The 27,699-nt window shown below is 49.2% G+C and overlaps 1 protein-coding gene across 2 annotated transcripts in view; it reads right to left on the bottom strand.

Moving 5' to 3' along the window:
* LOC137329207 (PH and SEC7 domain-containing protein 3-like) overlaps nt 1-26,928 on the bottom strand; it is a 333,226-nt gene extending 306,298 nt beyond the window's left edge. For both annotated transcript variants that reach the window (XM_067994400.1, XM_067994401.1), the window contains exon 1: nt 26,117-26,928. In XM_067994400.1, the coding sequence (XP_067850501.1) occupies nt 26,117-26,911 (795 nt within the window). In that variant the 5' untranslated portion in view covers nt 26,912-26,928. The remainder of the gene's footprint in view (nt 1-26,116) is intronic.
* Between the last annotated feature and the right edge of the window lie 771 nt (nt 26,929-27,699).

Here is a 27,699-nt window from a genome sequence, read left to right as displayed (position 1 = left end):
CCATGCTGTGCAACTACTCGCTGAGGGAGATAGGAAAGTGAGTCTGTCTTTAATTGTTTGTTTCCTCCCTGGCCGGTTACCTCTGGGACCTTGATCCAAATCCAGCCCAGATTGATGGGTAAAGGGTTCAGTCCAGTTCCTAATGAGCATTGGAACACAGTACAATGCTACCCATGGTATCAAGGTGTCAGCTGTGGCTCAGTTGGTAGCACTCTTGTCCTCTGAGTTAGAAGGTTGTGGATTTAAGACCCAGTCCAGAAACTTGAGTGTATAATCTAGGATGTCACTCCAGTACAAGACTGAGGGAGTGCTGCACTGTCGGAGATGCCCTCTTTTGGATGAGACATTAAACCAAGGCCCCATCTGCCCTCTCACTATTTCGAAGAAGAGCAGGGGAGTTCTCCCTGGTGTCCTGGCCAATAATTATCCCTCAACTAACATCACTAAAACAGATTATCTGTTCATTATAACATTGCTGTTTGTGGGATCTTGCTGTGTGCAAATTGGCTGCTGCGTTTCCTACATTACGACAATGACTACACTTCAAAAGTACTTCATTGGGTGTAAAGCGCTGGTGTCGTGAAAGGCGCCATTTAAATGCAAGTCTTTCTTTATGATTTGGCACCAATCGGCCATGTCCCTCAGACAGCCCTAATTTTTGATTGGTGTGGAAAAGGGAAAACTAGTGCAGTAAGGGGTGCTCGTCTAGGCTGGGGCAGAGTAGGGGAACTTTAACCTGTATCTGGCAGTGCTCGACACCGAAATGGAAGGTGTTCCACTTCCCAGCCTCCCCCTTCTTGATGAGTACATTTTTTAAAACTATCTAATGACCTAGAATCAGAGAATGGTGACAACACAGAAAGAGGCCATTCAGCCCATCGAGTTCGTGCCTGCTCTATGCAAGAGCAATCCAGCAAGTCCCACTCCCCCACCCTATCCCCGCAGCGCTGCAAATTGTTTCCCTTCAAGTACTTATCCAGTTCCCTTTTGAAAGCCACGATTGAATCTGCCTCCACCACCCCCTCAGGCAGTGCATTCCAGATCCTAACCACTTGCTGTGTAAAAAAGCTTTTCCTCATGTCGCCTTTGGTGCTTTTGCCAATCAGCTTAAATCTATGTCCTCTGGTTCTTGACCTCTCCACAAATGGGAACAGTTTCTCTCTATCTACTCTGTCGTGACCTGTCCCTTTATTTACAACAATGTCATGAGCTGGGGCTCAACCAGTTTGATAACTGTAATTTCAAAGAATGCAGAAAAGCAAATCGATAAATACCACAGAACGAGATTTACCTCAAAAAGATTATGCTGATGAATGTCAGGGTATCTAGAAAAATCTCATTTGTAGAGTAAGAAGAAACAACACTGTTTTATCCAATTAACTTTTGAGCTAAATTTATTTTGGAGATGAAAGAATAAATCAGTAAGAGTTGGGCTACTTGGTCAAAGTACAGTGAGACCCACCAAAGGAAGAGTTCAGGTGGGTCACCCTACACTGCTAAAGATGCACATACTTTAAAAGGCTCCTCCGTTCTCTCCCTCTTGCGGTCATGAGAGGGCATCAGGCAAACTGCGCCTGTGCCTTGGCAGAAGCAACTCTGCAACTGGCTGCTGGCCTTTACTGTCCTGATCCTGATGATCTTTGTTCCTCAATCCTAAGAGGACATACCCAAGATGGGGGGGGGGGGGGGGGAGGGGTGGCAATTTTAATCTAACCCGCCCGTCGGGAATTTAACGGGATCGGGTGTAACATTGGTTTTACACTCCGCTTGATTTTGCTCTCCATTGAGGGGTGTAAAACAGATGTTCCACCCAATCCTGTGGGTTTCCAGCCTGGCGAGTTAGGTTAAAATTACCCCCCTGGCAGTCATGGCGATGATCTGTTTTTACTTCCAGGGCATCGTGGGTACGTACAGCTCCAAATGGAGCACACCTCTCAGCCCACTCCCAAACAGCCACACACAAAGTCAGAAATCGATCAAGCAAGAAAAAAAATCTTCCGCACACTAACATCAGAAGTCCAGACTACGAACTGGCAACAAGACTCCCACAATCAGGAGACAGGTCTCCGATTGGGGGTGCACTGCACACCTAAAGTTGCCAACTCCAGTTGGACATATTCCTGGAGGTTTCATCACATGACATCCCGCCTCCAACCCTTTCAGGCAAACAGTTTCTTCCCCCCCCACCCCCCAATATTTTTATAACTAATAAACAAACGTGTTCAAAGAAAAATAAACACTATTCTTTTAATGCCCCTATGAATTTTCCCCCCAGGTTGCTCCAGGAGAGAAATCTTTAATTCCTGGAGACTCCAGGACAAGCCTGGAAGGTTGGCAACCCTCTGCGCCTCTGAAATTAGCTGGTCGCTCCACAATTTCCTTTATCCTACGTCAAGGGGGATGAAGGACCGGTGCGGAGATGCAATGTGTCAGTCAAAATGGGAATACTGAAGATTTGTGATCTATATGAAAGACCCGTCTTATACTTGGGCTGGAAAAGTGGCAAACCAACTTTAAACCCACGGAAACCGGTGTGGAGGTCAGTTGGGAGTGGAATGCCAAGGTTGCTCTAGATTTGCAGTAAACTGCAGCATCAGCAAGCACACGCACGCCTTGCAGGGTTTAACACAGGGCGGACATTTCTTACAGGCCACATCACAGGGTAAACAGTGGCACCCTTTCAGCCTTCTAAGTTCCTGTTTTAACACAAGGTGATTTATAACCATAAGACCACACGTCGCACTGAATCAACCACACAAACTGCCTTTTGTTTCAATCGGTTGTTCACCTGAAAGAAATGATTTGACTGAGAATTGCAGTGTCTCAGTAGTTACTGAGTGGATTCCATGGAGACAGGTTGCTGTGTATAACTATATAGGTGCATGCAGTAAGTGATTTTTAGCATCACTTTAATCCCACAATATCTCCTTTGTACTCCAACGTAGAGTATATGTGGGGTTGCCAACCCTCCAGGATTGTCCTGGAGTCTCCAGGAATTACACATTAACCTGAGAGAAAAATCATAGGGGCATTAAAAAAAAATTGTGTGTTTTTTAAAATTTTCTTTCAACATTTTTGTTTATTGGTTATCAAAATATTGGAGATGGGGGGAAAAAGGCTGCGCAGAGTGGTTGGAGGCAGGAGGCCATGTGATGAAATCCCCAGATATGCGTCCAACCAGAGTTGGCAAACCTAGGTGTATGGTGTCTCTTAGACTGCAGTTATACTGCAACTCTTGCAATGATGCAAAGCTGTTTCAGAAGTCCCCTCAATACACACATAGCAATATAACTTGGGGCTTATGTCCTGCTTAAGTCCTGGGAGCATAGTCTCAGGATAAGGGGTCAGCCACTTAGGACCGAGATGAGGAAAAATTTCTTCACTCAGAGGGTTGTGAATCTTTGGAATTCTCTACCCCAGAGGGCTGTGGATGCTGAGTTGTTGAGTACATTCAAGGCTGAGATCAATAGAGTTTTACACTCTAAGGGAATCAAGGGGTATGGGGATCGGGCGAGAAAGCGGAGTTGAGATTAAAGATCAGCCATAATCTTATTGAATGGCGGAGCAGGTTCGAGGGGGCGTATGACCTACTCCTGCTCCTATTTCTTATGTTTCTTAGGTTCTGCTGTGACTCTAGAGCACACGAAAGCCAAGCTCTTCCAGACCATCCGGAAATCCGGAATTCTCTTCCCCACACGACAGTGGGTGCTGGGTCAATAGAAATTGTCAAGACTAATAGCGATAGATTTTTGTAAGGTATGGAATCAAAGGATATTGATCAAAGGCGGGTAAATGGAGTTGAGGTAGAGATCTACCATGATCTAGTTGAATGGTGAAACAGCCTCGAGGGGCTGAATGTTCGCCTGCTATTTCTATGTTCTCTCCTAATCTAAAGGCCAGCCACCTGGACAACGCAAATCTGTTTGTGGGTCCAAGCATGCGTGCCAAGGATTTTTTTTTGTACCTGACCTCACAGTGCATCACGGTCCACAAATGCCAGTCTGGGACCGGTCACATAAGAACATAAGAAATAGGAGCAGGAGTAGGCCATACGGCCCCTCGAGCCTGCTTCGCCATTCAATAAGATCATGGCTGATCTTTGACCTCAACTCCATTTTCCCACCCGATCCCCATATCCCTTGATTCCCCTAGAGTCCAAAAATCTATCTATCACAGCCTTGAACATATTAATCGACTCAGAATCCATAACCCTCTGGGGTAGAGAATTCCAAAGATTCACAACCCTCTGAATGAAGTAATGCCTCCTCATCTCAGTCTTAAATGGCCGACCCCTTATCCTGAGACTATGCCCCCTAGTTCTAGACTCTCCAGCCAAGGGAAACAACCTCTCAGCATCTACCCTGTCAAGCCCCCTCAGGATCTTGTATGTTTCAATAAGATCACCTCTCATTCTTCTAAACTCCAGAGAGCCACCCGGTTATAACTGCAGCTTTATTCACGACACAATTCAGTCGCTTCTTTACCACAAAGTGTCTCTTAATTTCTCAAGAAAGCTTAAAAAAACACTGAAATCTAAAATATGGTGACTCACAGCTGGTTCAAGCCATTCTGAGTAAGGTAAGTCTGGGGAGTACTTTTTATTCAAGATAGAGCTGAAAATGGCAAACTTAAAATTTGTTTGCCATATTTAAAAACTTCAAATTTCTTGCTGACGTGGACACTCTCAATTACACATCCTCCTTCTCTCTTAGGATACTTTACGCATGTCAATTCACCACAGCAATGGCCCCAGGAAGATACCTCTATAGCCTAAGAAGCTTCCTGTATCATCTCAAGTTTGAAGTCGCCGTGTGATATTACATTAACTATCACAAGCGGGGCCTCAGCATGAGAGCCTATACAGGCAGGGAAAATACACCAAATGAACTTAAGGTAAGCTTATCGTTTATCTCGATCAATAAAAGGGGAGCACTTTAAATAAAAAGTACACCCCCTATATTTTCCTTAATTAGATGCTGTGTGACTCCAGCAGCTGCAACAGTCCATAATACTCTATAGGTGTCTGTATGTTAATTATACCAACATTACAGAGCATTGCTAATTCTCACACTTTCAGAATTCAACACCACACAATACTTCCCTTGTTTCTATTTTCCAACTTCCTCAAAATATTCAGGGCATCTGCAACAAAATAATTCTGCTGGATCGTTCGATGCCTTTTCTTTTTGACTCAGTAATTTGGCAAATTGTAAAGTGATGGGAGTACTTCTCTAATCATCCTTTCCTCACACTGTCTAAATCACTCAGACTTATAAATTGTACTTGGACTAGATTTTTTAAGGTGTCCATCTCTTCGAGTAACATGTTCCTCTTTCCTGGCTGAGAGAAATCCTCTTAAAAGATTAGTAAATCTATCTCATGTCCAGCAGTGTGACCTCGGGAAGGAATCACTAAGGATAATAAATTCAGTCTGCGCTTTTTTTGGGGGGTTCCTCGGGGTGTGTTGTGTGGCGCAGAGTTTGACCGTGTAGCGCAGAGTTTGACCGTGTAGCCCGGAGTTTGACCGTGTAGCGCAGAGTTTGACCGTGTAGCCCGGAGTTTGACCGTGTAGCGCAGAGTTTGACCGTGTAGCGCAGAGTTTGACCGTGTAGCCCGGAGTTTGACCGTGTAGCTCGGAGGTTAAATGTGTAGCGCAGAGTTTGACCGTGTAGCCCGGAGTTTGACCGTGTAGCGCAGAGTTTGACCGTGTAGCGCAGAGTTTGACCGTGTAGCCCGGAGTTTGACCGTGTAGCTCGGAGGTTAAATGTGTAGCTCGGAGTTTGACCGTGTAGCCCGGAGTTTGACCGTGTAGCCCGGAGTTTGACCGTGTAGCCCGGAGTTTGACCGTGTAGCTCGGAGGTTAAATGTGTAGCTCGGAGTTTGACCGTGTAGCCCGGAGTTTGACCGTGTAGCTCGGAGGTTAAATGTGTAGCTCGGAGTTTGACCGTGTAGCCCGGAGTTTGACCGTGTAGCGCAGAGTTTGACCGTGTAGCACAGAGTTTGACTGTGTAGCTCGGAGTTTGACCGTGTAGCTCGGAGTTTGACCGTGTAGCTCGGAGGTTAAATGTGTAGCTCGGAGTTTGACCGTGTAGCGCAGAGTTTGAACGTGTAGCCCGGAGTTTGAACGTGTAGCGCGGAGTTTGACCGTGTAGCCCGGAGTTTGACCGTGTAGCTCGGAGTTTGACCGTGTAGCCCGGAGTTTGACCGTGTAGCCCGGAGTTTGACCGTGTAGCCCGGAGTTTGACCGTGTAGCGCAGAGTTTGACCGTGTAGCCCGGAGGTTAAACGTGTAGCGCAGAGTTTAACGATATAGCTCAGAGTTAGAATCATAGAATCATAGAAAGGTTACAGCATGGAAGGAGGCCATTCGGACCATCGAGCCCATGCCGGCTCCATCCAAGAGCAATCCAGCTCGTCTCACTCCCCCGCCCTATCCCTGTAGCCCTGCAAATTTTTTCCTTTCATGTACTTATCCAGTTCCCTTTTGAAGGCCATGATTGAATCTACCTCCACCACTCCCTCGGGCAGTGCATTCCAGATCCTAACCACTCACTGTGTAAAAACGTTTTTCCTCATGTCACCTTTGGTTCTTTTGCCAATCACCTTAAATCTATGTCCTCTGGTTCTTCACCCTTCTGCCAATGGGAACAGTTTCTCTCTATCTACTCTGTCTAGATCCTTCATGATTTTGAATACCTCTATCAAATCTCCTCGCAACAATTTCTGTTCCAAGGAGAACAACCCCAGCTTTTCCAGTCTATCTACGTAACTAAAGTCCCTCATCCCTGGAATCATTCTAGTAAATCTTTTCTGAACTCTCTCTAAGGTCTTCACATCTTTCCTAAAATGCGGTGCCCAGAACGGGACACAATACTCCAGCTGTGTTTTATAAAGGTTCATCATGACATCCTTGCTTTTGTACTCTATGCCTCTATTTATAAAGCCCAGTATCCCGTATGCTTTTTTTAACCGCTTTCTCAACCTGCCCTTGCCAACTTCAACTATTTGTGTACATATATCCCCAGATCTCTCTGTTCCTGTACCCCTTTTAGAATTATGCCCTTTAGTTTATATTGCCTCTCCTCATTCTTCCTACCGAAATGTATCACCTCGCATTTTTCTGCGTTAAATTTCATCTGCCACATGGCCGTCCGTACCACCAGCCTGTCTATATCCTCTTGAAGTCTATCACTACCCTCCTCACTTTTCACTACACTTCCAAGTTTTGTGTCATCTGCAAATTTTGAAATTGTGCTCTGTACACCCAAGTCCAAGTAATTAATATATATCAAGAAAAGCAGTGGTCTCAGCACCGACCCCTGGGGAACACCACTGTATACCTTCCTCCAGCCCAAAAAACAACCGTTCACCACTACTCTCTGCTCCCTGTTACTTAGCCAATTCTGTATCCATGTTGCTACTGCCCCCTTTATTCCATGGGCTTCAATCTTGATGACAAGCCTATTATGCGGCACTTTATCAAACGCCTTTTGAAAGTCCATATACACCACATCAACTGCATTGCCCTCATCTACCCTCTCTGTTACCTCATCAAAAAACTCTATCAAGTTAGTTAAACACAATTTGCCTTTAACAAATCCGTGTTGGCTTTCCCTTATCAATCCACACTTGTCCAAGTGACTGTTAATTCTGTCCCGGACTATCGTTTCTAAAAGTTTCCCCACCATCGAAGTTAAATTGGCTGACCTATAGTTGCTGGGTTTATCCTTACATCCTTTTTTGAACAAGGGTGTAACATTTGCAATTCTCCAGTCCTCTGGCACCACCCCCGTATCAAAGGACATTTGAAGATTTTAGCCAGCACCTCTGCAATTTCCACCCTTACTTCCCTCAGCAACCTAGAATGCATCCCATCCGGACCGGGTGACTTATCTACTTTAAGTACAGCTAGCCTTTCTAGTACCACCTCTTATCAATTTTTAGCCCATTCAGTATCTCAACTACATCTTCCTTTACTGAGACTCTGGCAGCATCTTCTTCCTTAGTAAAGACAGATGCAAAGTACTCATTTAGTGTCTCAGCCATGCCTTCTGCCTTGCTGAGTAGATCTCCTTTTTGGTCCCTGATCGGCCCCACCCCTCCTCTTACTACCCGTTTGCTGTTTACATGCCTATAGAAGACTTCTGGATTCCCTTTCATGTTGGTCGCCAGTCTATTCTCATATTCTCTCTTTGCCCCTCTAATTTCCTTTTTCACTTTCCCTTTGAACTTTCTATATTCAGCCTGGTTCTCAACCTGACATCTGCCACAAGCCCCTTTTTTCTGCTTCATCTTACTCTCTATCTCTTTTGTCATCCAGGGAGCTCTGGCTTTAGTTGCCCTACTTTTCTCCCTCGTGGGAATGTACCTGGACTCTACCCGTTTAACCGTGTAGCTCGGAGATAAACCACATAGCTCGGAGTTAACCGTGTAGCTCGAAGTTTAACCATATAGCACGGAGTTAACCGTGTAGTTCAGAGTTTAACCGTGTAGTTCAGAGTTTAACCGTGTAGCTCGCAGTTAACCGTGTAGCTCGCAGTTAACCGTGTAGCTCGGAGTTTAACACTGTAGCTCGGAGTTTAACTGTTTATTTTGAACTTTAACCCTGTAGCTCAGAGTTTAACCAGATATTTTGAACTTTATCCATCTAGCTCGGAGTTTAACCATGTAGTTCGGAGTTTAACTATGTTTGGAAAACATGAGTAATTGAGGGAACAATCCGTAGTCGACCGCGCCATGGCACAGATTGTCGAAGTCCTAATGCACTGTGTTGGCATGTTACTTAAAATATCTTTTGGATGAGACTTTAAACCAAGGCCCCATCTGCCTGCACAGGTGGATGTAAAAAATCCCATGGATCTCACAGTGTCCTGGCCAACATTCATCCATCAACCAACTTCACCAGAACAGATTATCTAGTCATTCACCTATTTGTCAATTGTGGGACCTTGCTGTGCACAAGTTGGCTGCCATGTTTACCTACAGAACAACAGCAGATGCACTTACAAAGTAATCCATTGGTTTTAAAGTACTTTGGAATGTCCAGTGGATGTGATAAGGTGATATATAAATGCAAATTCTTTCTTCCTCTAAAAGGGACTGCGATTCCCAGGGTTGAAATTCCTCCATGTGCAATTTCTAACATCAGTGAACGTGGAAATTTGACATTAACATGTTAACCAGTGCAATAAAAATAGTGTTCAATCCTTTAGGTTCTCGTATGGAATAATCATATCTATGTTGTGACAAGAAAGCCAAGGAAGACAGAATCAATATCAACTCTTAACTATAAGAATGGGCAGTGCTTTAATTTTAGAATAAAACGTACATTTTGCACTATTTTCTTCTATTTTGAGCCTGACAAACAGTCGTCTTCACCCTCTGAAAACATCGATTGTTGAACACCAGGGGGCATCATTGGAATAAAACATTAATATAGAGGACTTTTAAAAAATCCCTGCTTCTAAAGCAGGTTTATTTTACTGTATATCAACATTTTCTCACTAGAAATCAACATGATCATTCATAAAACAGAAATGTTAGGTTAGCTGTCACTAAATACAAGACATTTAGGAAAATCAAGGTTTGAATGCACACAGAAAGCTCATGAGGACAGATTCTTGGGTTCTGTCTTCCAAAGTGAGACCTTTCTTTTATTGAATTAAAAACTTATTTTCTCTAGTAACTTCGTCATTGATTTGACCCTCTAAGCTCTTGGCTCAATGGTAGCACTCTCGCCTCGGAGGCAGAAGGTTGAGAGGTTCTAAGCCCCACTCCAGAGGCTTGAGCACAAAATGCAGACTGAGGGAGTGCTGCGCTCTCAGAGGTCAGTGGTCCTGGTACTGGACTAGCAATCTGGAGGTTTTGAATTCAAATCCCGCCAAGACAAGTTGTAAAAGTGAATTCAATAAATCTGGTAATTTGTGGGCTGGCACCAGATAGAATGACCATGAAGAACTGTCGGACGGTTGTAAAAACCCAACTGGTTCACTAACGTCCTTCAGGGGAAGAAACCTGACACCCCTACCCGGTTTGGGCCTACACGTAACTCCAATCCCACACTATGTAGTCGGTTCTGAATGCCCTCTGAAGTGGCCCGGCAAGCCGCTAGAAGATACCATTAACTAAAAGTTTAGATTGTGACCTTTAACAGTGGTTGTGGTATAATGGTATTTTTGAGCTCAATTTCTCTTTGTTTTCATTTTCAGTGAGGAAACGTCTGCAGCTACATTACATGGGGTTGCGCAAATGGATGAATGTAACTCTGTAACCGGTCAGTTCTGAGCGTTCTCATTGTTCCTGCACCTGGTCTCAAAGCTGAATTCCGTATGTTTTGTTTTCCAGGTTTCCATACAGAAGAAATCATTAGGGCTGACCCATGTTTCAGTGCCTCTCATTATGAAACCAGTGTGCTGCTGTTACACAAGGCAGCATATCAATTAATCCTACAGCGGGTCATTATTCTGATGTGGGAGTTCCAATATTCACTGAAGTGGCAGTTTGTGAGCAGCATCCTCAGTTCAAATACGAGCGGGACACTCTCCTAAAATTAGGACTCTTAAGTTGAAAATTAATATCTTTAAGATACACATATATGTTTGTACAACTTCAAACGCAATGCATATTCAATTTGAAACACCTTTTAAATATCAACTTCAGGATATCAATCTGTTACACAACAACCACAGGGTGCACTGTTCTGTGTTAAGGGGGTATTGCTGTGATTTCAGCAGATGGTTAGGTATTTATTCCTTAGAGTTCTCTTTCACCTATGTCTGAGATAAGCTAACTCAACTCAGAATTGGACGATCTCAACCAGGACAATAATAGGGGCTCTAGCATTGGAAGGTTAGATAGTATTACATAATATTCACAGCACAGAAACAGGCCATTCGTCCCAACAGGTCTATGCCGGTGTTTATGCTCCATGCGAGCCTCCTCCCACCTCCTCCCATCTAGCCAGATTCTCACTTATGGTGTTGGGGGAAGCTCTGCAAGGTCAGCACTGGTGGCAGCTTAGCCCATCTGCCGCCAGATCCAAGATGGCAGACATGGTGCAAGTGCTGCTGATGACAACTATTTATTTGACTACCACTGTCACCTTGAGAAACCCCTCCCAAGGGAAATTCTTGGTAGGGCATTGCTCTGTTCGCTACTTTGAATAAACAAGTTAGCAACTCCATTAAAATAGCAAATAGAGGAATGCCATCTGAATGCAATTAAGCATTTGTCTACCAATATCCCCAAGTGTAATTTCTCGACTAAAGTAATTCAGGAAAACGATACTTCTCTGTTGGCATCAATCATTTTATTTTTTTAAATTGTAGAAATATTCAGAGTTTTCACTAAACCTCTCATTTATCTTTTTTTTTATTCGTTCACGGGATGTGGGCGTCGCTGGCGAGGCCAGCATTTATTGCCCATCCCTAATTGCCCTTGAGAAGGTGGTGGTGAGCCGCCTTCTTGAAGCGCTGCAGTCCGTGTGGTGACTGTTCTCCCACAGTGCTGTTAGGAAGGGAGTTCCAGGATTTTGACCCAGCCACAATGAAGGAACGGCGATATATTTAAAAGTAGGGATGATGTGTGACTTGGAGGGGAACGTGCAGGTGGTGTTGTTCCCATGTGCCTGCTGCTCTTGTCCTTCTAGATGGTAGAGGTCGCGGGTTTTAGTGCAGCTTATTCAGTTTGATAGTTTCACAGAGCTTTCTTCTCGAGAGGAACGGAGCACAGCTTCCAGAAACTTGCTATCCAAAATGTGATGAACAGGGATTCCACTTGTGATTTACTTTCCTAGCTCTCAATACGAGCTCCTGCCTTCAGAATGAACAGAAAACACTTCCAATGGATCAGCTGGTAAATGCAGCACCCGTTGCAGGACTCCCCAAAGCCTTTCCACCATCTACAAGGCACAAGTCAGGAATGCGATGGAATACTCTCCACTTGCCTGGATGAGTGCAGCTCCCACAACACTCAAGAAGCTCGACACCATCCAGGAAAAGGCAGCCCACTTGATTGGCAACCCATCCACCACCCTAAACATTCACTCCCTTCACCACCGGTGCACTGTGGCTGCAGTGTGTACCATCCACAGGATGCACTGCAGCAACTCGCCAAGGCTTATTCGACAGCATCTCCCAAACCCGCGACCTCTACCACCTAGAAGGACAAGGGCAGCAGGCACATGGGAACAACACCACCTGTACATTCCCCTCCAAGTCACACATCATCCCGACTTGGAAATATATCACCGTTCCTTCATCGTCACTGGGTCAAAATCCTGGAACTCCCTACCTAACAGCACTGTGGGAGAACCGTCACCACACGGACTGCAGCGGTTCAAGAAGGCGGCTCACCACCACCTTCTCAAGGGCAATTAGGGATGGGCAATAAATGCTGGCCTTGTCAGCGACGCCCACCTCCCATGAACGAATAAAAAAAATAGAACCATGCAGGTCTGGTTTGATCTCCAGTCTGTTTATTTAGCAGCAATGAAGACATTACAGTCAGTCTCAGCGTCCCTGAATTGGAGAGGGGAAATCAGCCGGGGTTCCTGATCCTAAACGCCACCTAATGACAGAGTTAGAAAGTTCCCAGCAGATAACAATGGCCGCTTCGGTGCCTGCGGGGAAATACTTTTGTTTTATAAAGGTCATTCGCCGAGAATTTCCTCAGACCTTCTCCCGCTCCGTCGTCGTAACTTTGGTGCAAGTTCAGCGGAAACCCCGTTTCCACGCAAACGCCGGCGGGCTGGGAGAATCTCCGAGGAATTTCCCGGTGCCCAAAAAAAAACTTGCACAGGATCTGAAAAACATTTGACAACTAAATGTGAGCCTATACAATAATGCGAAGATGTATCAAAGTGTGGGAAGTTTCAAAGACATAGTCAAACTTACAGAAGAATGCCCTTGTGGAATTTAGGAAAGGACAACAGCATAATTGATCCAATCAAAAGAGAAACAATTTGCCAAAGAGTGAAGGAAACATGGAGGAGATGGAATGGCTAATGATGGAGAGAGAAAAAGGATTTTTATCAGATGTCCCTGCCTGAAGCAGCAAAAGATGAACGATTTCTCACTAGTCCGCTGACTGTGGCAGTAGATGGTCACGGTGCCATTTAGAGATGGCTGATTTGGCACTGAGACCATAACTTGCTGATCATCACATTTCTGGCCTGACCGAGGCTCTTAATGAAACGCAGTGTTCAGGGAGCAGTGTGTTAATGAAAAGCACTGTACAGGGAGCAGTGTGTTAATGAAACGCAGTGTGCAGGGAGCAGTGTGTTAATGAAAAGCAGTGTGCAGGGAGCAATGTGTTAATGAAACACAATGTGCAGGGAGCAGTGTGTTAATGAAAAGCAGTGTGCAGGGAGCAATGTGTTAATGAAAAGCACTGTACAGGGAGCAGTGTGTTATTGAAACGCAAAGTGCAGGGAGTAGCCGATCCAGAAAGGTCCTGACACATTGCTGAGACTTCAAGCTTTACTGAGGAGTCACACATGACCAATCCTTTCCCACTGACAGCACATACCATGCCAGTTATGTTGATGAGTATCTGTTGACTTGTGTGGTCAAAGCCATCAGAAGGGGCACGCCCCCACCAGCGAGGTTGGCCTTTACAGTTCACATGACTGCGAATCATATTGATGAAGTAGATAGGGGGCTGAGGGGCTGAAAACTAGTGCAAATTGACAGTGATAATGCCAATTTTCACTATTCTCTTCCATTCATTTGAGAATGTTGACTCAATTACAAGCAAATACAGGTCAGGGAGAACGTCAATACAATTTGGATTTTCTTGCTTTCTGCATAAAAAGCCATCCGATTTTACAATGCATTGGAAATATTCATTGCAATATAATATGATAGAGGAGGAGGTGCAGCAGACTTGGAGTTCAATGCAGGAGGCAGCTTGGAGCAACTGAGGAAAAACTGTCTTGAACTCTTAAGCACTGAATGTAAATAATTATCATAATGAAAGTTTATTTATTCCCCTGCACGTATGGAACTGAGCCACACACAGGAGAAGGGTTCCAGGTTTAAGTTCCAGTCTGTGCTAAGTTATCTGATCTCAGCCACAGCAGTAATAGCGAAGTACAATCAGCTATAACGCTGCTAAGATAGCGAGAGAAAAAGATGCTGATCATTATTGGGAGGTCCTGCGGGGAAGTGCTCATGTTGTCTGAAGACAGAATCAGCCTTCCCTCTAGTTCCACCCAACATTCCCATCATCCCGACAATCAAACAACCAGCTGGCACTCATTGGATGCAAGAAAAATATCATCTCAGTGTGAGTCGGGGTGCGACCGCGCCCCCGTGAGAGTCGGGGTGCGACCGTACCCTGGAGTGAATCGGGGTGTGACCATACCCTGGAGTGAGTCGGGGTGTGACCGTACCTCGGTTTGAGTCGGAGTGCGACCGTACCTCGGTTTGAGTCGGGGTGCGACCGTACCCCGGTGTGAGTCGGGGTGCGACCGTACCCCGGTGTGAGTCGGGGTGCGACCGTACCCCGGTGTGAGTCGGGGTGCGACCGTACCCCGGTGTGAGTCGGGGTGCGACCGTACCCCGGTGTGAGTCGGGGTGCGACCGTACCCCGGTTTGAGTCGGGGTGCGACCGTACCTCGGTTTGAGTCGGGGTGCGACCGTACCTCGGTTTGAGTCGGGGTGCGACCGTACCTCGGTTTGAGTCGGGGTGCGACCGTACCTCGGTTTGAGTCGGGGTGCGACCGTACCTCGGTTTGAGTCGGGGTGCGACCGTACCTCGGTTTGAGTCGGGGTGCGACCGTACCTCGGTTTGAGTCGGGGTGCGACCGTACCCCGGTGTGAGTCGGGGTGCGACCGGACCCCGGTGTGAGTCGGGGTGCGACCGTACCCCGGTGTGAGTCGGGGTGCGACCGTACCCCGGTTTGAGTCGGGGTGTGACCGTACCCCGGTGTGAGTCGGGGTGTGACCGTACCCCGGTGTGAGTCGGGGTGTGACCGTACCCCGGTGTGAGTCGGGGTGTGACCGTACCCCGGTGTGAGTCGGGGTGTGACCGTACCACGGAGTGAGTCGGGGTGCGACCGTACCTCGGTTTGAGTCGGGGTGTGACCGTACCCTGGAGTGAGTCGGGGTGCGACCGTACCTCGGTTTGAGTCGGGGTGCGACCGTACCTCGGTTTGAGTCGGGGTGCGACCGTACCTCGGTTTGAGTCGGGGTGCGACCGTACCTCGGTTTGAGTCGGGGTGCGACCGTACCTCGGTTTGAGTCGGGGTGCGACCGTACCTCGGTTTGAGTCGGGGTGCGACCGTACCTCGGTTTGAGTCGGGGTGCGACCGTACCTCGGTTTGAGTCGGGGTGCGACCGTACCTCGGTTTGAGTCGGGGTGCGACCGTACCTCGGTTTGAGTCGGGGTGCGACCGTACCTCGGTTTGAGTCGAGGTGCGACCGTACCTCGGTTTGAGTCGGGGTGCGACCGTACCCCGGTGTGAGTCGGGGTGGGACCGTACCCCGGTGTGAGTCGGGGTGCGACCGTACCCCGGTGTGAGTCGGGGTGCGACCGTACCCCGGTGTGAGTCGGGGTGCGACCGTACCCCGGTGTGAGTCGGGGTGCGACCGTATCTCGGTTTGAGTCGGGGTGCGACCGTACCCCGGTGTGAGTCGGGGTGTGACCGTACCCCGGTGTGAGTCGGGGTGTGACCGTACCCTGGAGTGAGTCGGGGTGTGACCGTACTCCGGTGTGAGTCGGGGTGTGACCGTACCCTGGAGTGAGTCAGGGTGTGACCGTACTCCGGTGTGAGTCGGGGTGTGACCGTACCCCGGTGTGAGTCGGGGTGTGACCGTACCTCGGTTTGAGTCGGGGTGTGACCGTATCCCGGTGTGAGTCGGGGTGTGACCGTACCCCGGTGTGAGTCGGGGTGTGAACGTACCCCGGTGTGAGTCGGGGTGTGACCGTACCCCGGTGTGAATCGGGGTGTGACCGTACCCTGGAGTGAATCGGGGTGTGACCGTACCCTGGAGTGAGTCAGGGTGTGACCGTACCCCGGTGTGAGTCAGGGTGTGACCGTACCCTGGAGTGAGTCAGGGTGTGACCGTACCCTGGAGTGAGTCAGGGTGTGACCGTACCCTGGAATGAGTCAGGGTGTGACCGTACCCTGGAGTGAGTCAGGGTGTGACCGTACCCCGGTATGAGTCGGGGTGTGACCGTACCCTGGAGTGAGTCAGGGTGTGACCGTACCCTGGTGTGAGTCAGGGTGTGACCGTACCTCGTTGTGAGTCAGGGTGTGACCGTACCCCGGTGTGAGTCGGGGTGTGACCGTACCCTGGAGTGAGTCAGGGTGTGACCGTACTCCGGTGTGAGTCGGGGTGTGACCGTACCCCGGTGTGAGTCGGGGTGTGACCGTACCTCGGTTTGAGTCGGGGTGTGACCGTATCCCGGTGTGAGTCGGGGTGTGACCGTACCCCGGTGTGAGTCGGGGTGTGAACGTACCCCGGTGTGAGTCGGGGTGTGACCGTACCCCGGTGTGAATCGGGGTGTGACCGTACCCTGGAGTGAATCGGGGTGTGACCGTACCCTGGAGTGAGTCAGGGTGTGACCGTACCCCGGTGTGAGTCAGGGTGTGACCGTACCCTGGAGTGAGTCAGGGTGTGACCGTACCCTGGAGTGAGTCAGGGTGTGACCGTACCCTGGAGTGAGTCAGGGTGTGACCGTACCCTGGAGTGAGTCAGGGTGTGACCGTACCCCGGTATGAGTCGGGGTGTGACCGTACCCTGGAGTGAGTCAGGGTGTGACCGTACCCTGGTGTGAGTCAGGGTGTGACCGTACCTCGTTGTGAGTCAGGGTGTGACCGTACCCCGGTGTGAGTCGGGGTGTGACCGTACCCCGGTGTGAGTCGGGGTGTGACCGTACCACGGTGTGAGTCGGGGTGTGACCGTACCCTGGAGTGAGTCGGGGTGTGACCGTACCCCGGTGTGAGTCAGGGTGTGACCGTACCCCGGTGTGAGTCAGGGTGTGACCGTACCCCGGTGTGAGTCAGGGTGTGACCGTACCCCGGTGTGAGTCAGGGTGTGACCGTACCCCGGTGTGAGTCAGGGTGTGACCGTACCCCGGTGTGAGTCAGGGTGTGACCGTACCCCGGTGTGAGTCAGGGTGTGACCGTACCCCGGTGTGAGTCAGGGTGTGACCGTACCCCGGTGTGAGTCAGGGTGTGACCGTACCCCGGTGTGAGTCAGGGTGTGACCGTACCCCGGTGTGAGTCAGGGTGTGACCGTACCCTGGAGTGAGTCAGGGTGTGACCGTACCCTGGTGTGAGTCGGGGTGTGACCGTACCCTGGAGTGAGTCAGGGTGTGACCGTACCTCGGTGTGAGTCAGGGTGTGACCGTACCTCGGTGTGGGTCAGGGTGTGACCGTACCCTGGAGTGAGTCAGGGTGTGACCGTACCCCGATGTGAGTCGGGGTGTGACCGTACCTCGGTGTGAGTCAGGGTGTGACCGTACCTCGGTGTGAGTCAGGGTGTGACCGTACCCTGGAGTGAGTCAGGGTGTGTGAGTCAGGGTGTGACCGTACCCCGGTGTGAGTCAGGGTGTGACCGTACCCCGGTGTGAGTCGGGGTGTGACCGTACCTCGGTGTGAGTCAGGGTGTGACCGTACCTCGGTGTGAGTTAGGGTGTGACCGTACCCCGGTGTGAGTCAGGGTGTGACCGTACCTCGGTGTGAGTCAGGGTGTGACCGTACCCCGGTGTGAGTCAGGGTGTGACCGTACCCCGGTGTGAGTCAGGGTGTGACCGTACCCTGGTGTGAGTCGGGGTGTGACCGTACCCTGGTGTGAGTCGGGGTGTGACCGTACCCTGGAGTGAGTCAGGGTGTGACCGTACCCTGGAGTGAGTCGGGGTGTGACCGTACCCTGGTGTGAGTCAGGGTGTGACCGTACCCTGGAGTGAGTCAGGGTGTGACCGTACCCCGGTGTGAGTCAGGGTGTGACCGTACCCCGGTGTGAGTCGGGGTGTGACCGTACCTCGGTGTGAGTCGGGGTGTGACCGTACCTCGGTGTAAGTCGGGGTGTGACCGTACCCTGGAGAGAGTCGGGGTGTGACCGTACCCCGGTGTGAGTCAGGTTGTGACTGTACCCTGGAGTGAGTCAGGTTGTCACTGTACCTCGGTGTAAGTCGGGGTGTGACCGTACCCTGGAGAGAGTCGGGGTGTGACCGTACCCCGGTGTGAGTCGGGGTGTGACCGTACCCCGGAGTGAGTCAGGGTGTGACCGTACCTCGGTGTGAGTCGGTGTGTGACCGTACCCCGGTGTGAGTCGGGGTGTGACCGTACCCCGGTGTGAGTCGGGGTGTGACCGTACCCTGGAGAGAGTCGGGGTGTGACCGTACCCCGGTGTGAGTCGGGATGTGACCGTACCCTGGAGTGAGTCGGGGTGTGACCGTACCCCGGAGTGAGTCAGGGTGTGACCGTACCCCGGTGTGAGTCAGGGTGTGACCGTACCCCGGTGTGAGTCGGGGTGTGACCGTACCCCGGTGTGAGTCGGGGTGTGACCGTACCCTGGAGTGAATCGGGGTGTGACCGTACCTCGGTGTGAGTCAGGGTGTGACCGTACCCCGGTGTGAGTCAGGGTGTGACCGTACCCCGGTGTGAGTCGGGGTGTGACCGTACCCCGGTGTGAGTCGGTGTGTGACCGTACCCCGGTGTGAGTCGGGGTGTGACCGTACCCCGGTGTGAGTCAGGGTGTGACCGTACCCCGGTGTGAGTCGGGGTGTGACCGTACCCCGGTGTGAGTCGGGGTGTGACCGTACCCCGGTGTGAGTCAGGGTGTGACCGTACCCCGGTGTGAGTCAGGGTGTGACCGTACCCCGGTGTGAGTCGGGGTGCGACCGTACCTCGGTTTGAGTCGGGGTGCGACCGTACCCTGGAGTGAGTCAGGTTGTGACTGTACCCTGGTGTGAGTCAGGTTGTCACTGTACCTCGGTGTGAGTCGGGGTTTGACCGTACCCTAGTGTGAGTCAGGTTGTGACTGTACCCTGGAGTGAGTCAGGTTGTGACCGTACCCTGGAGTGAGTCAGGGTGTGACCGTACCCCGGTGTGAGTCAGGGTGTGACCGTACCCCGGTGTGAGTCGGGGTGTGACCGTACCCCGGTGTGAGTCGGGGTGTGACCGTACCCCGGTGTGAGTCGGGGTGTGACCGTACCCCGGTGTGAGTCGGGGTGTGACCGTACCCCGGTGTGAGTCGGGGTGTGACCGTACCCCGGTGTGAGTCGGGGTGTGACCGTACCCTGGAGTGAATCGGGGTGTGACTGTACCCTGGAGTGAGTCAGGTTGTCACTGTACCTCGGTGTGAGTCGGGGTTTGACCGTACCCTAGTGTGAGTCAGGTTGTGACTGTACCCTGGAGTGAGTCAGGTTGTGACCGTACCCTGGAGTGAGTCAGGGTGTGACCGTACCCCGGTGTGAGTCAGGGTGTGACCGTACCCCGGTGTGAGTCAGGGTGTGACCGTACCCCGGTGTGAGTCGGGGTGTGACCGTACCCCGGTGTGAGTCGGGGTGTGACCGTACCCCGGTGTGAGTCGGGGTGTGACCGTACCCCGGTGTGAGTCGGGGTGTGACCGTACCCCGGTGTGAGTCGGGATGTGACCGTACCCTGGAGTGAGTCAGGGTGTGACCGTACCCTGGAGTGAGTCGGGGTGTGACCGTACCCTGGAGTGAGTCAGGGTGTGACCGTACCCTGGAGTGAGTCAGGGTGTGACCGTACCCTGGTGTGAGTCAGGGTGTGACCGTACCTCGGTGTGAGTCAGGGTGTGACCGTACCCCGGTGTGAGTCAGGGTGTGACCGTACCCCGGTGTGAGTCAGGGTGTGACCGTACCCCGGTGTGAGTCAGGGTGTGACCGTACCCCGGTGTGAGTCAGGGTGTGACCGTACCCTGGAGTGAGTCAGGGTGTGACCGTACCTCGGTGTGAGTCGGGGTGTGACCGTACCCTGGTGTGAGTCGGGGTGTGACCGTACCCCGGTGTGAGTCAGGGTGTGACCGTACCCCGGTGTGAGTCAGGGTGTGACCGTACCCTGGTGTGAGTCAGGGTGTGACCGTACCCTGGAGTGAGTCAGGGTGTGACCGTACCCTGGAGTGAGTCAGGGTGTGACCGTACCCTGGAGTGAGTCAGGTTGTGACCGTACCCTGGAGTGAGTCAGGGTGTGACTGTACCCTGGAGTGAGTCAGGTTGTGACTGTACCCTGGAGTGAGTCAGGTTGTGACTGTACCCTGGAGTGAGTCAGGTTGTGACTGTACCCTGGAGTGAGTCAGGTTGTGACTGTACCCTGGAGTGAGTCAGGTTGTGACTGTACCCTGGAGTGACTCAGCACCTTTAGGACATGAAAAGGAGGGAAAAGCAGCAGAAAAAATGTCAAAACAACTTGTTACTGGGAGAGTTCAGATCATCTCAGCTTTTCATCTGCGCACAAAGGGTCCTAAATTGTGAATGCAGCACCATCAACAAGATGTGGTAAATCTTTGCTCTGGAGTACAATCCAGAAGTTCCACCAGAAAAGTAAATCCTGCGATTTATATATTACAAAACAAAAAATAAATTCACCTACTATTTCATGAAAATTGCCTCTCCAAACCCTTGCCTGTGTTTTGAGCTTTTGAGAGCGCCCAGGTTCCTGTGGGATGCTGGCTAGCAGTGTCTGCTGGTTCACGGGTAAGAACATAAGAAGTAGGAGTAGCGGTACACCATATGGCCCCTCGAGCCTGCTCCGCCATTCAATAAGATCACGGCTGATCTTCAACGTCAACTCCACTTTCCCATCCATCCTCACATCCCTTGATTCCGTTACAGTCCAAAAATCTATTGATCTCAGCCTTGAATATACTCAATGACTCAGCATCCACAGTCCTCTGGGGTAGAGAATTCCAAAGATTCACAACCCTCAGTGAAGAAATTCCTCCTCATCTCAGAATTAAATGGCCGACCCCTTATCCTGAGACTATGCCCCCTAGTTCTAGACTCTCCAGCCAGGGGAAACAGCCTCTCAGCATCTACCCTGTCAAGCCCCCTCAGAATCTTATATGTTTCAATGAGATCACCTCTCATTCTTCTAAACTCCAAAGAGTATAGGCCCATTCTACCCAACAGATTAGGTGAATGGGCAAAACTGTGGCAAATGGAATTCAATGTAGACAAATGTGAGGTCATCCACTTTGGATCAAAAAAGGATAGAACAGGGTACTTTCTAAATAGTAAAACGTTAAAAACAGTGGATGTCCAAAGGGACTTTGGGGTTCAGATACATAGATCATTGAAATGTCATGAACAGGTGCAGAAAATAATCAATAAGGCTAATGGAATTCTGGCCTTTATATCTAGAGGACTAAAGTGTAAGGGGGCAGATGTTAAGCTGCAGCTATACAAAACCCTGGTTAGACTGCACCTGGAGTACTGTGAGCAGTTCTGGGCACCGCACCTTCGGAAGGACATATTGGCCTTGGAGGGAGTGCAGCGTGGGTTTACTAGAATGATACCCGGACTTCAAGGGTTAAGTTACGAGGAGAGATTACACAAATTGGGGTTGTATTCTCTAGAGTTTAGAAGGTTAAGGGGTGATCTCATCGAAGTTTACAAGATATTAAGGGGAACAGATAGGGTGGATAGAGAGAAACTATTTCCACTGGTTGGGGATTTTAGGAGTAGGGGGCACAATCTAAAAATTAGAACCAGACCTTTCAGGAGTGAGATTAGAAAACATTTCTACACACAAGGGGTGGTAATTGATGCTCGCTCAATTGCTAAATTTAAATCTGAGGGTCAAATTGCGGACGGGAAACCCAGAAGTACGGGTTTCCTGGGCGTCCTTATGATTTTGACGCAAGGACGCCTTTATTTTTTTTGTCGGTTTGCCATCCGACTGGCCGGCTTGATTGACAGGCTGGCCTCAGTCGGACAGGAGAGCAGCCAGGGAGAGGACGTGTTCAGGTAAGTCTTTGATTGTATGGATGGGGGTGCATGGGGAGGCATGGGTGGGCACAGGGGCATGGGGCACTGATGGGCATGGTGGGCATCGATGGTTATGGGGGCACCGGTGGGCATTGGGGTCATGGGGGGGCGGGGGGGGGAGTCAGTCAAGGGGAGAGGGATCTGGGGTCATCGCAAGGGGCCACGATGGTTGGGGGAGGGTCAGAAATCGGGGGGTCGGAGATCAGGGTGGGGGCTCCGCGATCGTTGGGGGTGGGTCATTGCAGGTAAGCGTTAGACCTGGGGGGAGCACTCCTGCCAATCCTCAGGCTTACTACTCTGCTTGGCAACATTATAGGCCTCTTCTTTTAATCTAATACTATCCTTAACTTCTTTAGTTAGCCATGGATGGATCACATTTCCCGTGGAGTTTTGATTTCCCAATGGAATGTATATTCGTTGAGAATATTGAAATATTTCTTTAACTGTTTGCCATTGCTTATCTACTGTCATATCCTTTAATCTAATTTCCCAATCTACCTTAGCCAACCCGCCGCACATACCTATGTAACTGGCTTTATTTAAAAGTTTTAAGACTCTAGTTTTGGACTGAAGTATGTCACTCTCAAACTCAATGTGAAATTCTATCATATTATGATCACTCTTCTCCAGAGGATTCTTTACTGTGAGATTACTAATTAACCCTATCTCATTCAACAATACAAGATCTAAAATATCCTGTTCCCTGGTTGGTAGCAGCGCCTGCTGGTTCACGGGCGGCAGCGTCTGCTGGTTCACGGGCGGCAGCGTCTGCTGGTTCACGGGCGGCAGCGCCTGCTGGTTCACGGGCGGCAGCGCCTGCTGGTTCACGGGCGGCAGCGCCTGCTGGTTCACGGGCGGCAGCGCCTGCTGGTTCACGGGCGGCAGCGCCTGCTGGTTCACGGGCGGCAGCGTCTGCTGGTTCACGGGCGGCAGTCTCCGACCAGTGGGCTGTATTTTGGCAGCCGGTGTTAAACGGAATTCAGTTCTAAAATGTTTTTTGTTCCATAAATCATACGAACAATGGCGGACAGGAAAAGACCCTCTGGTTCATCCATCCTGTCCGACATAATTTGTGATACCTTCAGCACCACAATATATATACACCCCCACCCCACCCAAAACCATGTGATCTCCTGGGAGAGGCCAAAAACCTGATAAAAAACCTAGGCCAATTTGGGGGTGAAAAAATCTAAAATGTCAGTTTAGAGCTGATCTCTCCCCTTCCCTTGATACCTATGGTGTGCTTTCCTGAAGGAGAGACTCTGATTAATTGGCGCGGTGGGTTTAGATTTTGCCTGGTCCCGCCACACAATATATAAACTGCCCACCTTTGAGTGGAGTCTCCCTTTTCCGTGGCTCCTACAAACGGTGGCCAGATTCGCCAGCGACACTTCTGCCCGCTGCCTAATGGAGGATGATGTGGAGATGCCGGTGATGGATTGGGGTTGACAATTGTCAACCCCAGTCCAACCCCAGCGGAGAAACTACGCCATGTTCTCCGCAGCCTTCAACGTGTCATCAATGACGACGAACACCTCGCTATGGCCATCCCCACACCTCCACTACTCGCCTTTAAACAGCCACCCAACCTCAAACAGACCATCGTTCGCAGCAAATTACCCAGCTTTCAAGAGAACAGCGTCCACGACACCACACAACCCTGCCACGGTAACCTCTGCAAGACATGCCAGATCATCGACACAGACACCACCATCACACGAGAGGACACCACCCACCAGGTGCATGGTTCATACTCCTGTGACTCGGCCAACGTTGTCCACCTCATACGTTGCAGGAAAGGATGCCCCAGAGCATGGTACATTGGCGAGCCCATGCAGACGCTGCGACAACGGATGAACGGACACCGCGTAACAATCACCAAACAGGAGGGTTCCCTCCCAGTCGGGGAACACTTCAGCAGTCAAGGACATTCAGCCACCGACCTTCGGGTAAGCGTACTCCAAGGCGGCCTTCGAGACACACGACAACGCAAAATCGTCGAGCAGAAATTGATAGCCAAGTTCCGCACCCATGAGGACGGCCTCAACCGGGATCTTGGGTTCATGTCACACTACACGTTACCCCACCAGCGAACAAATGTTATCTGTTTTTAATATAACGGGTCAGTTGCTGTCTTTTCTATGTTTCTACCTCTCTATCTCTGTTTTTTTTTGGGTTTTTTTGGTGATTTGTATATTCGGAGACCTTGCAGGTAACACCTGTCTGTCTGCACACTGATTGCCTTGGCAACGGGCAGTTGAAAAAACTGTCTGTAATCACCAAGCATTGTTCTGTGATTTATAAATGCGATTTCATTTTGAGGATTTCATTTCCAACAACGTTCACCTGAGGAAGGAGGAAGCCTCCGAAAGCTTGTGAATTTAAAATAAAATTGCTGGACTATAACTTGGTGTTGTAAAATTGTTTATAATGGCGGATGGTACATGGAGGAAATGGAGAAGGGGGAAAGAGAGTGGCAAGGAGGCCAGTATAGCGCACTGCTTCCAAAACTGGTGCTGCGATATACAAGCACCTTGGGGTAGACACTGATTTTGCCCGATAATGTAAACCGGGTGATAGTGAGTTGGCAGCCCGTTTTACATCCCTCCCCATTTTTATGTCCCTTGACTTCACTGCTGCAGCTGACAGTGACGGAACTGCGTGGAAGTACCTTAAAATACTCACGTCTTCTTCCAAAACCCAGGAACTATTGAACCTAGATTTCTTTTAATTTCCTTGCCCCACTAAGCTCTCATTTGTGCATTTCTGTAGTCATACTTCAGACCCCATCTAATATGAAAAGTATTTTCTTTCTGTTTTCTTGTCATAAGTTGAAATGTACATTTCCCTCTAGAAGTTAATTATGGGTGAAATATAAGTGAGTTCTTCATAATTTCAAGGTGAGCAGAACCCAGTCCCAAACCACAGTACTGACAATGGATTAAGTACAAAAATACATTGAATTTAACTCTTCAAACACTCAATTTTCTTTACAGCCTTTCAAAAAACACAACTTCCTGTAAATGTTGGTACAGGCAGCACAATTCAGGACACAATGAGTGCAGCAGATTTCAGAGGACCCTCTGACTAAACTTCAAAATAAAATTTGTATCTTGTCACGGGGTTTATTTTAGCACGATTAACACGACTGCACTTTTAGACAGTTCTCTCTTCCGCTCAGACAGTTCTGTCTGCATGTCCCCACATCCAGAAAACACATGGAACAAGCAGAAATGAGATTGGCCCCCTTGACGTATAGGAGAATGGCAACGATACTGCTCTAAGATTAAATGTTCAAGATTTCTTGCACGAAACAGCCAAGCAGAAAAAAATCTCTTCTGACGCATTAACCTGAATTATCAAGCCCTGTATCAGCGTACAGGATGCAGAGCCCAAGGAATCCCACATATTCACACTTGGGTTGATCTCCGCTTGATGATGGTACGAGGGTCTTGCAATGATTGACTGGCAAATTCACAGTATTTCCTCACAACTGAAACTGTGTATACCCCATATAGCAATCCCTGGTATTTTCCATTCAATTCACAATATTTGAGTAAAAAGAATCTACATGCACTGAGCCCCTGACCCCATTCGTTCACAGAACTGGGCAATGTAGCCCAGATTTTAACCCAACCCATCTGGCCAGAACGAGGAAGGTTTGGATCGGATACTTGTTTTTCACCCTGCCTGCTTTTACTCTCCAATCTGGAGGGATGTACAATGGGAATCCGACCCGACCATTCCTGCCAGGTGGGTTAAGTTAAAATCAGGGCTGTGATTTTATTATCAGAATCCCAAAGTCTGTTCTATTAAATGAACATCATCCCACTGTTCCTGTAAATTGTTCCTAAAATTCGCTGCATTGAACCCAACAGCTGCAAATTGCATCTGAACAATATTCTATCAGTATCTTGAAGAGATCTTGCTTCAGTATACTCTATGTAATTCGACATTGTAATTTAACCTGCATATGCACATTGAATGTCAACAGAATTACATTGTTAATTGCACTTTGTGTTAAACACCTCATGTCATGCGTCCAGTGCCATTGGAACACTATTGGATATTTTACATTTAGACAAATTTGCAGAAATCCTGAAATCTACAGAGGGTCTTAAACACTAGAGCATAGTATATTCCTACAGCCTTACCTTTTGTAGTGTATTTGGACTTGTTGGAGAGCTGGTTGTCCTGGAGAACCTGGGAGCAGGGGTTGTCGAGTGGCATGCCCTGTTCTCTTGATGTATGCCAGCTGGTTTTGGTAACCAGTCCACAACGCCAGAGGTAAATCTTTGATTCCCTGAATGGGGAGACTGGCAAAAGATGGGTGCCTCAAAAACGTTAGGCTTGCTTACTTCTACTTTCCACCTGACCCCGTCCTTTCTGGAGCTGGACACATGTTGTGGGGTCGGATGCCAGGAGCCAGCAGTTGAGGAATAGTTTGTGGCTGCTCCAGACGGAGACACTGGAGATTGTCGCTGCTGCCGGGATTTCGCAGTTTCCTCTGAGCTTGCTCCAGACTGAGGTCTTGTGTTGGACGTCACCAAATCCAGGAAGTTTATACTCTTGCAGCCAGGGTGACTGGCTGAGAGTTCGAGTGTGGGAGACAGGCTTCCCCTTGAACGGACCTGACACCCATCGTTGGTTCGGACGTTGCCACCAAGACACGATCCATGAGATAGCCCAGTTGACCACGGGCCAATTCCTCGCTCATGTTGGCCATTATTGCACAGCCCACCGCAGAACTGTTTGTGGTTGCCATGGAAACCAGCGGCCACCCCCCGGGTGTCAATCACCAGTCCATTCCTGGTGAGAAGCGAACCAGCTTCCCGTCCGTTGCTCTTTGTGCAGCTCGATTCAAAAGGCCCGGTTTGACCAGCTGGCTTGGTTGGGGACTGCAGCCTAACGAAAAGGAAGGAAGTCTTGACCTGTTGTTTCTCAGCCATTTCCCGTTCATATAATTATCCAGTTCGTTGAAGGGAGGACTTCCTAAAGCAAAAAAAAGAGCAAAAAAAATGCCAAACGGTAATAACGTACAAAACTGCAAATTTAAACTGCAAATAAAGCAAATAAAGGGTGCTGTTCATATTCTTGTCATTGCATCAAATATAAAGATTACAATTGCAATCGCACCATGTTTATTCCTCAGCATTTAAAATTACTCTGAAGAATTGTAGCATATTGAAACATTCAGAGCAATAAGCAATCATCAGCCAGGCATCAGAAACATTAACCATTGGGAGTCCCATTGCCGATATCTTCATCATCACGGTAAATACAGCCCTCCAAAACCAAAGGGTGTAACGTTTCCCTGTTCGGTTAGTTTAATGACATATTCAAGCAACAACTTAGAGAAGTTACTTAGAAGTATGCACTTTAAACCCGCACCCATCAAATTCAACCTTTCTAATTCACCAAACCACAGCTGGATTTGCTACTTGCCAAATTTTGCTGGAGACAAATGATTTCTGTTGCAATAAGCACGCTGGTTGTTTAAAGCGCAGCGCTCTTTAGAAATCCTTTAACTGACACACACACTTGTGCCACTGGACCATGCCTCATTGCTATTTCCAATCCTTCGGTGAAGCCACCAGTGAGAGACCAACACATCAAATCAGTGTTGAGGTCACCGTGTAGATTTCGTTCTGATGAAATCGCCGAAGGAAGCAGCCAAGTTAAGAGCATCAGTAATTTAGTCATCCTGATGTTTACGCCTGTGCTGTATTAAATATGG

Source organism: Heptranchias perlo, chromosome 1, assembly GCF_035084215.1.
Source record: "Heptranchias perlo isolate sHepPer1 chromosome 1, sHepPer1.hap1, whole genome shotgun sequence".
NCBI lineage: Eukaryota > Metazoa > Chordata > Chondrichthyes > Hexanchiformes > Hexanchidae > Heptranchias > Heptranchias perlo.
This window is presented reverse-complemented; position numbering and strand designations above follow the sequence as displayed.